The sequence below is a fragment of the Pezoporus flaviventris genome, unplaced genomic scaffold, assembly GCF_033815535.1.
Source record: "Pezoporus flaviventris isolate CSIRO_AGI_PZ_B2104156 unplaced genomic scaffold, CSIRO_AGI_Pfla_v1 ptg000037l, whole genome shotgun sequence".
In the NCBI taxonomy this organism is placed as follows: domain Eukaryota; kingdom Metazoa; phylum Chordata; class Aves; order Psittaciformes; family Psittacidae; genus Pezoporus; species Pezoporus flaviventris.
In genome coordinates, this window is record NW_026892585.1 from 22058771 (window position 1) to 22077701 (window position 18931).

At 36.2% G+C, this 18931-nt stretch overlaps 1 protein-coding gene across 8 annotated transcripts in view; it reads right to left on the reverse strand.

The window, feature by feature from the left end:
* The window catches only part of SLC4A7 (solute carrier family 4 member 7), an 84915-nt gene that overhangs the window by 16804 nt on the left and 49180 nt on the right, over positions 1-18931 (reverse strand). For 5 of the 8 annotated variants that reach the window (XM_061464988.1, XM_061464991.1, XM_061464989.1 and 2 more), the window contains exons 5-13: positions 18600-18760; positions 16799-16987; positions 13638-14000; positions 8072-8187; positions 6604-6761; positions 4668-4755; positions 3665-3811; positions 2311-2414; positions 614-788 (exon numbers count right to left, since the gene is read on the reverse strand). In XM_061464988.1, the coding sequence (XP_061320972.1) occupies positions 614-788; positions 2311-2414; positions 3665-3811; positions 4668-4755; positions 6604-6761; positions 8072-8187; positions 13638-14000; positions 16799-16987; positions 18600-18760 (1501 nt within the window). The remainder of the gene's footprint in view (positions 1-613; positions 789-2310; positions 2415-3664; positions 3812-4667; positions 4756-6603; positions 6762-8071; positions 8188-13637; positions 14001-16798; positions 16988-18599; positions 18761-18931) is intronic. The other 3 variants (XM_061464994.1, XM_061464992.1, XM_061464993.1) reach the window with 2 other exon arrangements.

An 18931-nucleotide genomic window follows, 5' to 3' on the forward strand; every position in this document is an offset into this window, starting at 1 on the left:
GTTATCTACTGCCCAACATTAACACTACCAAAACTTTGTACATGTATGGTTTATATTCAAGTCTTTTAAAATGAAGAGTATTTTCTGCTCATAAACCTTAGCCACTTTATAGTTAACAACATACCACTAGTGAAAGCATATGCATATCCTATCCATTACTTAAATACACAATTGACTGCTACCCATACGCTGCAGGCATTATCATCCTCATAGGCCTACTACTCAAGGCCAGTACATGTTCTTGACTATCCACCTTGAGCTTCTGACTTTGCCTAAAGTAGGCCTAGTGGGATGGTGCACCTTTACTGCTATTCATTATTTTACGTAGCCAAAAAGAAGGCAATGCAAGCCTTTTTCTCAATTAATGAAAGCCATTCATCCAATAAGGCAGGATAAACATTTTTTTACCTCCACTGTGCATCTTCTCCTGTTCACATGGGTTCCCCACATTTTCCACAGCAATTACCTTTTGGGGAAGATCTGCTTTGGGGCAGGCTAATCAAGTGCTGTGGGTAAATTCTTCAAATACAAGTATAAATAAATGAGACAAATGCACACAGTGACTTGCCTCTGAAGGTCTAAAAGCCTGGCCACTACCATTCTTTGTACTCACTATTCTGCCTTGTGTAGCTTCTCCCAGGAGCCCTCCAAAAGTGATTACAGGAGACATACAGGCACAGTATAGGAAAAGAATCGAGGCCAGGCACTGCAGGCTTAATGCATCCTTGAAGTCACTCAAGAAAAAAGGTGCTTTCCTTTGGATGTCAAGTATCAAACCACCAAAAAGCCTAAATAGGTGAGATGAAACTCGTCAAACTGTACACTAGAGGATTCTAGCTAGTTCAAAACTATGGGCTACACATGACTGCCAGTGCCTACTTCCAGCACAAATTAGCTATTTCATAATCCAGATTAATTCATAACAGTTTAAAAAGTAAATGAGAATCGTATCTATTCCATTTCAGTAGTATTCCAAACATAATCAAGCAGGTTATCCACATTTTTAAATGCTGGCTAGGTATTTTTGTATATGGGCTAGATACTGAAAAAATATCTTTGCAAGTGCTTTTACCTAAATAATGCTTTAAGTCAAATCTGTCTTGCAACATTCAAAAGAAGGAACAGAACAAATGGGCTAAGCCTCAACCAAGACCACTGCATTGACATATTTCAATATTACTGCTCCAGTAAGCTGATTCAAATTCTCTACATGCATATGGTTAGATCCATAAATAAATTTAGGTCTACTATTGTTAATAGTGTTTTCACCTGGAGTATAGAGATATGCTAAAACGGAAATATAAAAATCAAACATGTCAGTTCAAATGAGTAAATTACTCGCAAGAAATAAAAAAGCTTTTGTCAGTTTCCAAAAAATTTACAAGACTCCAAAATATTAGGTATAATTTGCACCTACAAAAAAAAAAATTTTATTTTGAATTAGAAAAAAATAATTTAATATTCCATTCCTAAGAAAAACAAGAGTCTCATCTAACAATAACTGTGGGCAGAAATTAATCTCTCAGCTCCACATACTGTCTGCAAAACAGCAGAAAGTAAGTATAACAAGGCCAAAATAGTAAAAATCAACACAAATGTTGTAAAGTCCTTCTTGCAAAGGTATGAGAAAGATGCATTTCATTTGGAAGTTCATTATTTTGGGGATGACATCATTGTACATATTTTTCAGAATTTCTCAGTTGATTTTATCCATACTCTCTCATACATGAGATATTAAGGTTTAATCTTAACCAGATATTTCCAATGTTGGACTTTTTTGCAAGTATTTCAGAACTAACTGGGAATAACAATGCAAGTCAACTGAAAGAAATTCCTTCAATTTTAGTTTAGATCTAAAAGAAACCTGACCAAATCCAAAACATAACCAATACCAAAGTATTTTCTTTCCCCTTTATATCCCTGAATGTTCCATTTCATACATGTTTAATAAAGCAGATTTAAATTGAAATTTTTAGTACCTAGCCCAATACTGAAAACTGTATATTCCTGCTACAATTATGATAATTGCTTATTCCTGACAATTATAAAATCAAACTCCTAAAGTCAGTTAGTTAGATTAGGCAGCATCTTATACGAAATCCTTCGCAAATGTGTTGAGAAACATTGCCACAGGCTTGAAAATGCTTTAAGTGGATTGGCATTTATAGGCAAGAATTCAACACTTGAAAAGGAAAAAGGATGCGCTCTGACACACCATTATTCTTATGTTCAAATGTCACCATTAAAAACTGTGAAGGTTTATTACTTTTATTTCTTTATAGTAGCTAGTATTTAAGAAAGTGAACACACCTTCCAGTTCTCTCAAGTTCAGGTCCAGCATGATGGCCTTCTTCTTTGAGAGTCTCTCCTGTAGGAGTAGATCCATTTGGAAATTTAGGTGCCTTCCTTTTCTCCTGTGGGCGGTAAAGGTGGGGGAAAAGGAAAAGAAAAATATCATACTTTCAGAGTGCCTTTACACTAAGAAGTATAATTCAAAGACGGCATGCAGAGACTTCACACCTCCCGAACCTTTATCATGTTCCCAGCTCATCAGCAATCCTCCATTTGCCAAAGTCATCTTGAGTACAGATGACTAGAACTGTACAAAAACTCCCCAAAAGCTCTTACTAGTAGTACCTTGCACAACCATATCTTCCCTCTTTCTACAAGAAATATGTCCCTGAAACATGATGAAAAAAAGGCTACCTTTTCAAAACACAGTAGAGGCTCAACCATGATTGCCTAGAAATTTTATGTTTCTTTTCCCCCCACCTCAATCATTTCCAGAGCAGAGGCCTCTAGCTTCCAACAGAAACTGACCTCACTTTTTGACACACAGTGTTTAGCTGAAGTGCGAGTAAGAAGTCATTCCAGTATAAATGAGAAGTCATTCCCCTATTGAGCAAGCTGCTCACAAGCTCCTCATAAATTTCTCAGTCCAGCTTGCCTTGCAAAAAGCCCTGAGGCCTGCTTACTTTGGAAACAAGTTAAGTGGTAGCTCCAGGCTATTCATGAACAGACTGTGCTCCTGTCACCCGTTCCATTCCACCCACACCCCTAAATCACCACTGGATTCAACACCAATGTCAACCTTTTGAATCAAGAGCACTTTTGATCCTGGCAGCAGCAATTCCTCTCAGTTGTGAAGAAGAAAGGGAAGAAATCTGAGTCCCTCGAAGGTCCAGCTTTGCCCTGGCTCTAATTCTAAGCTTGTGCCACAACTGAGCAATATGATCCAGTTTTTAATCTAATTCATAAATATTCTGTGAACATTATATGCTAGCCAATACACATTACATTTCAATAAATGCTGTATGCAAATAAAAGTTTTTAGAAGAATTACAATATTCTTGCTGATCATTTTTTGATTAATAATCAAATTTATAGCATGCACTAAAGGTACAACTTCTGACCAGTTCTTCTAGATCTCACAGAAACTCATTTCAGCATTATGAAAGGAAATATAGTAAATACAACTTACTTAAAAGTACAGAAGGAAAAAAACTTTTTTTGTTTGATTGTTTTGTTTGTTACTTAAATTGACAATGCACTTTTGGATTTTTTTTTTACTTAAATTGACAATCCCAAATGTGGGGACTCTCCTGATGCTCTACTGAAGTATACATTCAGTACACAATTTACGTGCATGTTTTTATAGTATTACCTGGGAAGGAACGCTTTTTGGTGGCTCAATTCGTATAGATGGATCCCATTCTCCTGGAGGCAGGACTGTCACTTGGTCTAAAAATTCATCAATTCCTGACAACAAATCATTTCGGTCTTTCGCTTTATAGGCAACATCATGGAAAACCTACAAGAAGAAATTACAAAACAGTGGTGGTGGATTGATTTTTTTGAAAGAGGATGCGATTACAAGGAACACTTCACTATTTTTTAAAAGGCATGGAATATTTTTAAAGGTCCTCAAAAGTTAGGTTTTTACTTTAGTTGCATACTTTTGCATTAACAGACTAGAAGCCAACTGTAAAATGACCCATTTCTGGTTTACATTTCCAACTTTAAACTGTTCTAGAGTAAAGAAACCTTAGAATTTCTGCTTGATAGCCCTAATAATTATCAGCAACTCAGTAGGTGGTGCTCAATGGGAAGTCAGAATTAAAACATTCTAATTTTGCTCAATAAGATAACATTAGTATTTGAAAGTCCAAACTGCCCCGGGGCTCTTCAAAACCATTCAGCAGGGCTAAGCATATGACTTCAGATGCCTAGTAAAATCCTAATTATTTGACATCACTTTGATTCAAAAGAGATCTCTGATGACTCAATCACATTCTTAAACTTACTGTCCAGAACACTTGGGCAGTTTGCTGTGTCCTTTTTGAAACATGAGAGATTCATATCAGGCTCAGTTCCATTTAATAGTTCAATTTCCTAATTTAAGACACACAGGAAATCTATACACCAAAGCTACAATTTTTTTTCAGAAATACATTTAGGATTCCTTCAAGAAAGATAAGAGAAAGAATTAATTTACCATTACCTACTTCACTAACACAAGAAATAAATGGAAAACTGTAAACTTACTCAACCAGTTTGTGGGAGTGGGGTGATTTTAACCCTGCACTCCAGAATATTTTAATTAAAAACAGTTGGTAAGCACATTATTATGGACTTCTTTAATCACAAGTGTTTAAAATATCACTCACATCATCTGTCATAAGTGTTGCTATTGATCTTCCGATTTCATGGTACTGTGGAGCTTTTCCTGCTGGTCCCAGCAACAAAAACAAAAACCTGTGGAGAGAGCAATCAAGAATACAGCTGACTCAACTGAATATGCTCAGAGGGGTTTTTCAAACTAATGCTTAAAGAAAATTTAGTAGTGAAGTAAAAATCCTCTTCACCATTTCAGATCTTGACTGCTGCAAGACTAAGAAAAGGTTGGCCTCAAATGGAAGGAACTCGAATCCTGAACCAAAATTACTACAAAAGCTTCCTGATTAAGCCTGATTTTTCAAGTTCTTATAATGCCTGATATGTAGTAGAAATCCACAGACTAGAGCTTAATGGATATTTCCTCCAAGTTATAAGCACTTCTGACATTCCCACTGGCAAAGACTTTTTTAGTGAGGGCCCAGGAGCTTTATGACCTGCTCTAGCCTCTCTGATGATCAATTATCACTTTCATGGGAGTTAAACCCCTCCTACTTGCTGTGACTGGGCTCGTCACACAACAGATACATTGATATATTTCAAGGAACACACTGGGCATACTCATATGGACATATCCTGGTCCTGTATCAGTGGAAGACAGTCTGTATTCTGAATACCTAAGGAGGTAAAAGTGACATTTTAGGGAGGGAATTCAATCTGGGTGTGGGTCACACCTTATGTTAACAGTCTCCATTTCCAATCAGAGTAACAGATATTACACCACCAAACAGGATTAGTATCTTATATATTTAAACAGATACAAAGCACCAAACCTCCATAATTGTCTTCATTACCTTCTTCCTATACTCCATGAAAATAAAATTTTTAAGTACAAACAACATACTTTTAAAAAGTAGTGCCTTCTTTCCCCATATAGTACAAAAAGCTCAGTTATCTTTCCTTTGCAAGGTAACTGTCCTACTGAAACCGCATCTTTAGAATCAAATATGCTATTCCAAATCTGCAAGTCTAAACCATTCTGAAAAATTCAGGACAGGATAATTTTAGCTACATTAATACAATAATCCGTATGCAGAAATTCTGGAACTTCCCAAGAAACTTTATGAGCAACCAGTCCCCAAATATTCTCCTATTTATAGAACATTGCTAAGATTATTTTTGCTTTTCAGTAAGAGTGTATAAATTGAAAATTACCAAGCAAGCACTTTGATAATTTTAAAATATTAAAAAGACAACCACCAAAACACATAAATGGACAAATTTATGCCAAACACCACAGAATAGACAAATACATCAATGTGCACAGAAAATGAAGTGCCCTCTATGATGAGTGACAAAACAGCCTGCCATCTTTATCATGGGACCTGCATTTTCATGTTTGATGAACTGTGGTAATTTACACACAGTATACTGTGAGACCCATGATATCGGGGGGATGAGGGTGGGTGCATCAGGAAGGATAGAATATTGCAGACTGAAAAACAATTCAATGTATTAGCTGAAGACTGGTTACCCCAGTGTTAGCCACATAGATTTGGGCATGTAATTGAAAAAACTAAGTTTTTCCACCACTGAGGTTATTCATATACAGAGTATTTCTATACAATGAGCATAGTTTCAAATTAGACAGACTTTCAGACTTTGTGGACTCTTTCCACAATCTTCATGCGATATTTAAAATGGCAACACAAGCTTGGAGAATTCACTGCTTTTACTCCAGGTCAACTACCAGTTTCAGCTTCTGCACTTGTTTAAGACAGAATCATTATATGCATTTGAAGCATCCAGAGACTTTATAGTGAATCTTATTCCTTTAAATTTGGCACCAAATGACTGACATCATGTTAAACAAAAGTTTACATTTCTTGAGCTTAATACAGTAGGTATAAAAAGGTATAACTTTTTGAGATCTTAAATATTATTATTATCTTGTGTAAGTAAAGCCAGACCTTCTAAGCAGTTATTTACCGTGTAGGAACTGGAACTTCTGTGAGACCTGAGAGAAGCACAGCTGGGGAGAGCCTCACAAAAGCAATAATAGGTCTTTCTAGAAAGTCTACTTCTCCCACTAATACATTTGACGCTTCTGCTCCTGCAGGTATTTTCCTCATGAAGTTCATATCAACCTATTCATGCAAAGATGAAACAAGTGTTTATTCCCTTACGTAAGTTTATCAATATTTACTAGACATCTATGCTACAAAGGCAAATTATATATCCCACAGTACAGAAAAGACAAACATATGCAGAAAACGTCAGGCAGCCGACTAATAAACTATTTTCTAGAAGTTAGAATTACTACTACCTACCATATTCTAGAAGACTCCAAACTGCAAAATCACCTTTCTAATATTACTTATCAGAACAAACATTCTGTGATGGGATATAATAAAATCTATGCACAAAATTAACTAAGGAGAGTTCATGTAATTACACATAGTTTCTAGAATGCAAGTAGTTGTTTCACAGCTGTATATTTCAAATAGGTCATAATTTTGAAATATAATCTGTATGTTTGTCTTCATCTGTCAAAAATACGATGGCTGAAAATACTGACATTTGTTTCTGTAATTACAGAAGAGCATCAGAAAATGGTACAGCACATGAACTCTGTTCACATACACACAAGCACCAGTTACATGCCTATCTAGAGAACTCACAGGTGGCCTCTTGAGTCCCACACCAAGTGTGCCACAACTACAGTGCCAGGAGGCTGACTCCTGCGCAACAGGAGACAAGGCAGGTGTACAGAAGGACACGCCAAGAAAAAACAAAAACTGTGACAGGAATATATGGCCCCTGCCATGATTAGATCTGAACTACAGTGTAAATTAGCTTTCCTTAAGCATAATTGACCAATTTTCTTAGTTTCACAGATGGAACTTGTCCAGAAAATTTAAATTTAGGAAAGAAATACAAAGGATTTACAGTATGACACAAGATTTCCTTCAGAAAGTTGTATTGTAGGCTCCTAATGATTAAGATGCACAATAATAACTTTTCTACAGCAAACTCATAAAACATACAAAACAAATTTCCTTTCAAAGCCCTCTTTACAAAAAATCCAGAAAGTCTGTGCTAGGGAAAACGTTACAACACTATCTATAATACTGGTTTTATGAGTCTTTATAGCAAATCTGAAAATACCTCCCTCTTCATGAGAAAGTACAGCAACTGCACTCTTGAAGTTACCATAATAATGAAAAGATCAAAGGAAACAAAGTTCAGTCCCACTGGGAGGGCTTTCAAATACATTTGACGCATTTAGCCTACACCGTATTGTGGCACTTGTACATACAAATTACAGCTAAGTACATACGTCTTGTGTACATTCCTACACGTGTACCTATATGTTTCTTAGTTGTAAATAAGAGGGAAGTTACAACCACATTTTTTGTTACATAGTTATTTTCTGCTAAACATTAAGGTTACTTACCTTACTAAAATCAACTGTGCTATTTTCTCTGCTTCCTCCTGCCCCGGTACCTTTAACCTCTCCGGTTTTTCCAGTGTCTAAATTTCCAGGTGCTGATTGTGGAGATGCTAACAGCCCTAAACCAAAACAAAAGGGTTAAGTTCAAAATGGTGTACGAACTGAACCAAGTATGCGACACTACCAACACTCAATGTGGCAGCTTGCTTAAAGCAAATGTGCAAATTATTCAGTAAGGGTGCCCTACATTAGTATCATAAATGCAACATTAACAAGTCACTGTGTTGTCAAAATAATGACAACATTAAAAAACATAAGTATTGCCCAAATGATGGCCATTTGCAGAACAGTCACCAGTAAATTAGAGCTACTTAAAGTGCAGAAAAAAATAACAAGTTTTGACATTTTAATCATAACTGCTCTAGTAAGTAGCAGACAGCATCTTTGCTATATTTATAAGTCCTCAAACACAAAAAGCAACACCTCTGCTCCCTAGTCTTCTCTATAGCAATTATTTCAAATGTAAAAGCCTTGGCAAGCCAGACTACAATTACAAGGAACAATAGCCTAGTAGTTAACTAACTTGCACAAATAAATTGTGTACTACATGAAGGAGAGACTGCTTACAAACCACAATTCCCATCTACAGACCAAAGCTCCAAGTATTGACCTGACCAGATGTTATTATATGAAATGGTGTCTCTTAACACATAAGCTGAAGAGGCACGTGCAATGAAACTATTAAACATACAGCTTCCTTTTGACACCTGCTTCAAGACAAAACTGTTTTATATAGCTTGCCATGCTATTAGCAACAGTGAATTCCCGGCTCATTAAGGGTGCAAAAGGCAAGTAACCCAGGTGTTTGTACACCTGAATACCATATTGTCCCACGGCTATCCCTTCCCAACTACCATTTAAAAGCTGGTCTAGGCATGCATAACCAAGCCCAAATCCCATCTTTTGCACTATAGAGCTTTTACTTGTTCAGTTTAACATGCACTAGAAGTGCATTTGGCCTTGCTTGTCTACACTAGACCTTTCACATACGGTGATAAAATCATGCTTTAACATGCTTTCAAAACCACATTGGACAAAAAGTAAAAGTCTCAACATTGTATTACATGCAGAAAGTTTGTATTTAGGCCAAGCACCACCCAAGATAAAACTGAAGTCCTCACTTGGCTACCTGTTGGCTATTGCTCTATCTTAAGTACTACTGCATAACTAATTGCATCCGTGTTTATAATTTAGTAATTTGACTTTTTTAGCATTTCAAATGATAACCAAATTAACTTTATTTGATCCCCAAATTTAGTTAAAAAAACAACAAAAAAAACAAACAAACAAAAAAAACACCCTCATTCAAAGAGCCATCATATCAAAGAAACATGCAGGCCCAAGCTTTTACCATTAATTTTCATTCTTACAGTTCATAGGGATGTAAGTGGTGTGGGTAGCTTTTCCTGAAGCAAAAACCAAATGAAGTTAGTAAGCTGTAATTTTGTTTGTGAATCCTAACACGCACAAGTAATTAGCTAACCCTAGAAATACAACATTAGGTAAGCTAGGGAAAACAAAGCAGTCACAATTCTACCCTTCTGCTCCAAGATGTATGCGTTATTCACAAGAATGACTAACAGCAATCAACCACCTACAAAATCAGCTGTTCAGTCTTTTAAGTGCATAAGAGTTGATGTTAAGATGTATTTGTAGGACCAGAAATAGAACAGAAATATTAAGCAGTTGTTGCAGAAGAGCATAATATGAAAGTGGATACACACAAACTTCTTTCACGTTTTCCCCCCCCTCATAACAATAAAGGTAACTGATGAAAGATGAACAATAATGCATCATTTTGCCCTTTACACAAATGCTCTGAGAGCAAGAGCAAGCAGAGACTAGAACAAAATGTGGAGAAACAACCAAAGAGGAGAACAGAAAATAAGGATTCTACGCATTAGCGTAAACTAATCTATTTCTGCGATACCAATTCTTCTAAAAAGTTTGCCTTCAAAATTTCTCCAACCAGTCACAGTCAAGATTCACAAGTTTTGGCACCAATACAGGAACACCTGTCTGATTTTAAACCACATGTAAATAGCTTTCCTTCTGCTGGTCTTGCAGTTGGACAGACTGCTCTGCTCACATGAGAAGACTACTAAGTTTTACAGACCTGATCAAGCATTTCCATATGATACTGTTTTATTATGTATATCAGTCTGATATTATCACCTCTAATTGTGAAATACATTTACTGAAATCTCTCACTAACAGAACAACTTCTTTCCTTCTCCTTTCCAGTTCAGTAGATAAAAACCTCAAAGGCTACTGCTAAAAGGAAGTCTACCTAGTAATTTTTCTAGACCAAAGACAGAGAAGAAATTCATCTCGTTTTTCCAAAGCCACCAATGGGATAGTTAAAAATACACAGTTCTCTTCTTGACATTGTTAGCTGGGCAGATATACCACCTGTCTCCTTAGAAAGATAACAGCTGATCAAGTCTTTAAGTTTGGATTAAAACACCCTAAGATCACTCAAGTTAAAGTACTGAAAACTACACCTTCACTAAAGGTCATATTCATTTCTTTAGCCAACTACACTTAGTTTACTACTGTGATCACAAAAATCTAATGGACATTATCTACTGGAAAAAGAAAGCAAGAATAATACAGACATTTGCCTCACATCTCTACTTCAGGTAAAAATAAATACATCGGGGAAATAAGAGCAGTTCAACACCTAAGCAGGATTATTCCAACATAATTGTGTTTGTATAGTGAAAGTTTATGAAACACAAAACTTGCAAATACAAACTCACACTATATTTGTATTTACAGAAATAAAAATCAATTATTAAAACTAAATTCCAATGAGCCTTAATGGGAAAATATTAAAATTGCTCTTAGAAGGCAAATATGTACATCTTTCTAAATTACTATTTTCAGTATATTATTGTAAAAGCAAAGCTGTTCTAAATATTATCTTACTCAGTTTTAATGTACATTCATCAATGAACCAAAAGACTTCTTAAAACAGGACGCTTTGCCACTGTTCAGACATTAAGAAAGCTTAACGATACTGGTGAATTAAGAGTGTTCACCTTTAGCTGTGACACAGCTCTCTCTCTTCCTAGCTCTACCTATGGAATTCATTATCAACAGTTTCAAAGATGGGAAAACAAAAGCTGCTCTTCAGCCGATGACAAAATAAGAACAATATCATTAACAGAACCCTTTGCCTGGTGGACCTGTTACGAACTGATGACTTGGTTGATGAAAAGCGGTAGACTGAAAGTATTCCCCTCTTCCCTCCTTTTACAGTAATTCACATTAAGTTCAGTAACCTTCCATCTATTTATAAAGACCAAAAATAAAGTCTCAATAGCACAAGGTCAAAGATAGATGAATGCTACACAGAAGAAAGCCACCTATTAGAAAATTAACAAGATTCCTAATGCTCACAGGAGGCAAACTTAATTATATTTGTGGAATAGTATGTGGATAAAGTATTCAGATTGCAATATTCTGAATTACTAGAGAGGGAATACAAACCGTAACTTATAGCGGAATGGACCAATGGCTTGGGGAAGAGTGGCTGGAAAACTGCCTGGCAGAAAAGGACCTGGGTGTGCTGACTGAAGGCTGGCTGAACATGAGCCAGCTTGTGTCCAGGCAGCCAAGAAGGCCAACAGCATCCTGGTCTGTATCAGAAATAATGCAGCCAGCAGGGCCAGGAAGTAATAATCAGGAGATTAGTCCAATTGCAGCCACAAAGTCATAGCCTGAGAATGTCTTCAAGGCAAGTCTACAGAAAATGTGTCTCTGTGTTCAGATGACTTCTTGAATTAAAAAAGGGGGGAAAATCCCTCAGAAAACAAAAACATATTCCTTCATTATTGGTGTTCATCCTTCTCTGAGAAGACTTTCATTTATGGATTAACTGGGAAATCATCCCTTCAGATTCTTCCTTTATGAGAAGCATAAAGGCACAAAAGCAATTTGAACATGACTTGGAGATTCTGGTGGAAAGCTCTATTAGTGGTATCAATAAGCTCTATTGGTGGTATATTAGTGGTATCAAAAAGCTCTATTAGTGGTATGTTAGGGCATAAAGTATTTGATCTTCATTTGTTTGCCTTCTCTTGGGTTCTAAAAACCTTGGGTCTGGCATGCTGTAATTCCTGTCAGATGAGTAGAAAAGTAAGAACTGGGTGAGTAATTACAGCTCTTTCAGTTCTGGTTTTTTATTACCTTTGCAAGATCACCCATGAGAGAGAACAATCTTAATTCTTGTATTTTCCCATAAAGAAATGGGAGAAAAGAGCCTTCTGTTTGCTTTTCTGAATTTAAGTAAAGATAGACCCCTACTCCAACTCAATATGACAGCCTGCAACTCAGCTTGCTCTTTCCTTCTCAGTGATTCAGTTGCAAAATGTGAAGAGAGATAACCACAACCTTTTCTCTGTCAGCGTATTTTCACTGCTAGATGTAAGTGTGCTCTTAAACAAGTGAGGAAGGAAACTCAAAAAAAACACCCCACACCTTAAGCCTCTCCACCCCCAGGAGGAGCTTAAAGGCCAAAAGAAATGATCTTAAAACCATTATCTATCTAGAAGAATCCTGAAGTCTCCAAATAGCTGATAATTTTGCAGAAGTAAAGCAAGCATAGCAGTATGCATGCAGAATGCAGACGTTACTAAATATTTACTAAAAACTACTAAAGAAGCTGTCAGAACTATCCATCCTTTCTTTCAACTTAGCTATACATCCACGTGCCTTTTAACATGCAAAGAACAATAGCTTTGCAAGGCAAAAAATTAATAAATTGCTGAGCTCTGATCTACAAACCTACAATTATAAACTCTTACCTACCTTACCCTATTTTGCATATCTAACACAACAAAATAATGATCAAGTGCCAGATACTGAAGCAGAGCTATACTAATGTAAAGCTATCTGAAAACGGTTTTAGATGAACTGAACTGGCCAATTTCATCATAAACTGCCACTGTTTTTAATGGCCCTTGTTTTTAACAGAACAAAAGCAAAACAACTGCTTAAAGACTTCATGATACAAATAAGCTAGGAACATCACTGATAATTTTACCTTCCCTAATTCTTTTCATATTCATCTCTAATACTTCACTACATCTTCGGCTGTAGCTATCTCAGGATATCAAACACTGGTTTAAAATACTAACTCAACCACTGACAAAAAAACCCAGCAAAGCAAAACCTGACATGACTGTAGGTGAGTGAAAGGAAAAGGCCACCATTTTTGACATTTTGCTTATATGTTACATTTTAAAAACATTATTCCTTTTTAAATTAGACAAATGAAGGTTAATTAAACATGTTCTTTTTTCTGCTGGCTTTTGTTAAAAGCTAAAAAGTTAAAAATGCCAAACAAGGAAATAGAAACAACTGAGAATAAATAAAACATGCAGCAAAAGTAACAGTTATCACATATTCCTTTGTGCCAAAGTTATGTGCCAAAAACATCACAATGCAAGTGATCCAGATGCAGACAGCATCACACACGGACAGCTTAAATTGTAATAGTTGCCTGGTGTTTTGTCAGTATTTTCCTTTGTCTTCTTTTCATGGCATTCCTGCACTTCTAAGTCCTCCTCAGGTGGGTGGATTACTACTGAAGGAATATCATCACTGGCAGGTGACACCAGCAATTCCTTGCCCTGCAGTGGACTTGGCTGGGCACTTGTGGTTGGCAGGTGGCTGCAGGTAGGACTGGAGGGTGGTGTGTTTTGAGGGGTAGTTATAGGGGTTGTACACCTTGAGGCTGACGGGGTTCCAGCTCTCGAAGAAGGAAGAAGGTAATTGAGAAGAACTGACAAACGGTTTTCTCCTCTCAGGGAAATATTTGAGGCAGAGAGACCTGTTCGCAAAGAGTGGCGGGAGGCTGAAAGGCCTTCCCCCAAGATAAAACAAATGAAACACCATGAGGCTTAGAACAGGGCTACACTAGAAAACAACACAGACACAAATATGCATTAACAATTTACACAGTAAATTGCAGGGTTTATGGGCAAAAAGTGCCATACTCATGCAAGTAAGACAAGAGAAAAAAGCAAATCTGATTTCACACAACCAGAAAGTCAGGAATTACTGATAAGTACTAATTAGAACGGCAAAGATATGTGGGAGAAGATATTATCTTAAAGTCAGTATTATTTGTTAATATAATTAAAAAAAAAAAGAAAACTGTATCTCTTAAAACTGACTCTTAAATTTTCCTGGAGGGATTTCTTATTCCACATTGCACAGCAGCTACCTTTAATGCCATCCAAAAACTACATTAAAAAAAAAAATCATTAGCAGCCAAAACACTACAAGACTTCAGTTAACTGTACCCATTATATACAAACACTTATTTTTAAAATTGAGGTATTTCAAAATGAACACGATCAAACATATCTAACCATGTTAAATGCAACTGTCTTCCAAGAAAAGTCTGGGTTTAATAAGAAGTTTTCTAGTCAGCTGTAGTCCCAATAAATATTTTTGAAGAGGGCATGAGGAAATGCATTATCCCTTCTGCATTTCTTCTTGCTGTGACTTACCAAAGTTCCCAAACTGTATAATATCATGATCCAAAATTCACTGTTACTTTTCTTGCCCTATCCACTTTCACTGTCCCACTAATTTCATATAAAGAGAACATAGTCTTGTCATGTTGCCCTCAGATTTAAGTTTGCAATGGATTTCAGTTCTTCATTAAACAGGAAAAGAATGTTTATCCTCATATCAGTATTTCCATTAGAAGGTTTAGCGATACCATTCCTCTCACAAAACCACAAATACTTTTCCTGGGATGGCAGGCTCCTCAAGAAGAGTACTGATTACTTCTCCTACAATCCCTGAAATCAAAAACATGCTGTTTTCACATACCACACCATCAAGCAAGGGAACAGCAAACTAGACACATGTAGTCTCACATTTATACTAGGCACTACAGAGATCAATACGTTGAACAATCCTATAATAATTTACAAGGAAGAGGCATGGAAAGTATGCCTAGGTAAAAGCCACATACATTTCCTCCCCCTCCGACAATGGAAGAGCAGATCCTACAGATACAAACTTGATTTAAATTATAAACAAAAACCTCAAAGATCAACTATTAAAACTGCAGCACAGTAAAGACAAGAGAACCAACAGAGCAAACTGGTTGATTTTATCCACATTAATCACTACATTAATAACTAGACTTCTGCCAGGGTATCTGTGATGAATCATGAAAATGAGCTATCCTAACACACAGGTGTAATAAGGGCCCTAAAAGGTATTATGCACATATGCAAACCAAACTGGTTTGGTTTACCAGTTTAACCATAGGATTACAAAGAAAAAGTAAACTGGTACATGCTGGCAAAGAATTAATCATGTTATACTGGCTTCTTATTTGAGCATCTATCCCATATTCTCTTGTGGGAACATTATTAGGAATAAAATACACTGGAAAATGGAAGTGACACATGAAAAGGAACTGACAAGCAACAGCCCTTGAATACAAAATTCTGAGCATTACAGTTGGGGATACAGGTGTTCAAGGATAGGTAAAAACAAGTTTCTATGTGAAATTTTCATGTTTGCTGAAGAAAACAGGGAAGTTGGAAGTTATAGAAGGAACTATGTTCTTATATAAATTAGTTGTATTTTCATTCTAGAAAAAATAATTCTAAAACTATCCTGGAAATATTTATGCATGCATCATACATGCACTAGCTAACAAAGTATCAACAAGCTGGGACTTCTGCTGCAGCATACTCCAACTAGGTACCAAAATGACAAGTCCCTCCCAACAAGCACTTAACTAAATGGAACATGTAAGCAGTTAGGCATCTTTCAAGACAGGAATCTCACTTCAAGGAATGATTCATGAAATTTGTACTAAGTTTTCACTAGACTAAAAAATTCCATTGAAATAGTATGCATGTCAATGCACAGCAAAAAGAAAACAAAGGACAGAAATGGAAATAGCAGCCATAAGAAATACAAGAATAAAGTATGCTTTTCTGCAGTATATATTGCTACTTGGACTTTGCAACTGGATATCTAGAGTAAATATTTTAATATTCCAGCATATTTTCAGGAACTGGTTGCATAAAAGACATGGTACAGCCTACAAAAAAGTTGCTAATAGCTTCCTAGGTTTTAGATTCCTTCCTTCCCCATTAAACCCTCTCTAGAATACAAGGTAAAAAACAGTGTTCCAGATAAAAGTAGTTTCTCCACCATTAGCACAGTGAACTTTTTCTAGTCATATTAACACTGAATTAAAACACAGTAACTGTCAGCATCACTGAACTCATGACACAACAACAAATCCCTAGTATAAAAACTGAATAAGCAAGTAGAATCCATCTGATAAACATAAAGCTATGCCAGGATGCTGAAATACCTCGAACATTACACATTTTATTTGAGCATATCCTAAAAAACGTTAGGACCAATGCAGGTCTATTCCTATACTTCAAAACGCTAATGCATGCTATGTATACAGGCAGGAGTAGAGTGTTTGAGTAAAGTCAAAAATATATGGAAACATCAAGCACAGCTACATATAGCACACACTGTTATCATTAGTTCCTTGCTTATCAAGAAGGAAACACTTATCTGCTATTACCAGCTTGAGTTTTCCTTCATCTCCCATTGCGAACATTATTTAACACGTTAGAACAAACTGGATGCTACAACTTCTCTCACCATTTCTTTCAAGCAAGTGAGGGTCAGAATGTTTCTTGCCTATATCTGCAAAAGACCGAACCAGGGGAATCCGATTGCTGAACTTTTTCTCGTTCTGATGATGGTGCCTCTTCAGAAGAGCCTGTCTCACGTTTTCCCTTATGGATTCATCCAGCTGGCCAGAGGCAATCATGTTGTCCAAAACCATATCTGTATAATAACAGCAAAAATTATCAAATCACTTGTCCACTACATTCAAGCAGTGCAGTTACATCAAATAATAATTAAAATTTAAAAAAAAAAAAGCAATCTATTTAAAAAGTATTTTCTTTAGCAAAGTCATCTTCAAGAATCCACAGGAAATTTTCAAAGATTTCACTAAACAAGCAAATGTGAGGTTAAGGAAAGCACAACATGCAGATCCAAGACAAAATTTGCTAGTAGCATCATTTTAAGAAATAAGTTACTTATTTTATAGTCCACTGTCATTTATTTCAACTTTCAACAGTGACTCCTTTTCCAAAAAACACATCTGTGTATTAAACAACCCTTCACTAGAAAATGAACACACAGAGACAGAAACACAATGAAGAACATACTTAAGACAGTCCTAACCTGGTGTTCCCTATTTTGAAAGTATACAACTATATAAAAGTGAAAGCTATTAAAGAATGAGATGAACTGCTTAACTCCTCCATCATCTTCAGATGCATTATGTTCTTGAAGCTCTCTACCAAATATCATGGGATTCACATGCTTCAGAAGTAGTGTGAAACAAAAGCTACTAACATCATCAAAACTAACTACTCAGCTGTCAAACATCAGGTTTCAGAAGGGAAAGCAATATGCTCACAGTAGAAAAGAAAGCTTGCATGTTTGGATGATTTTATAGCTGCCTTTTTTGTTGTCATTTTTATTAATTTAAGAAATTAATTAAACCAAAACATTACTTTTTAAAAGCATGTATTGAACACTCTTGCTCACTAAAGTCAGGAAAATAGGAAGGGAATATAAATATCCTGAGTGAATTTCAAAGACTTCAAGATAAAACAAGAAAACATTTCAAGCACTGCCAGAGTTTTTAATGCCAAAACACCCTGTCCTTCACATACATGTTGGTCAGCCCTAAGCCTAGTGTGATTCCCAAGAAGGCATTCCACTGTGTGGTACCTGCAGCAAAAGATACCATGAAAATTATGAGAAACTAGTTTAAACACCCACAGGCTAAGCAGATTGTATTTGTGTCTGTGCCAATTTTATATTTATGTATTTTTATTTATATTAAAAAGTCTTCAAATCTGATTTTATAATATCCAAAATGACCATGTATTGACTAGTGAGGACACCCAACATAGTAGATCAAACAACACATACAAAATTTATTTCTGCTCACCTTAAAAAGGTGGAAAACCAAACAAAACCCAGATGTGCAACAGTCAACTGCACTAAAGGCATCAAGTTAACATCACCCAAATTATGATCAATAATTTCAGTACTAAAGCGCTCAAATAAGTCCTAAAATACTCTAGCAGATATTTACATTTCATCTGTAGAAACACAGATGAAAAAACACATTCAGGAAGTAGAACATACAGAGAAATTCTGGGCCTCATCCCAAACTATGTAACAAAGGAGGTCCTACTCATGCATTGTAGTTCCTTGTGAGTAAAATTTGTAGGACCAGATGAAGAAAACTGCAGTAAGCATGCACATACCTGTTTCTTCAATACAGGATTTTCAAGAACATATAAAGACACTGTAAAAACATATCAAGTTATAGATTAAAATTTAGGAATAAAGTTGTAAAAAGTGTTGCTTCAACCTGCTATCTCATCTAATGTGCTTGCTCTCATGTCCAACATGACCGTCCCATTCAGAATACAGCTTCGCAGTTCAAAGAGACTGTGCAGAGACAGAGTTGCTACATAAGGTTTGCTCCATCTATCACCACCATCTTCAACATCCTCTTCAAATTTCAGCCACCTGAAACACATACACATATTTGTATTTCTCCTGGAAGACCCACAATTTGGCAATCAATCCCACTCTTCCCTGTGGCTCCATATGACAAGGAACAGAAAATCCCATCAGCTCCTACCAGCTTTCATATTTTAAGACGTCCCAAATGACTGACAGCCACAATATCTTATCAGG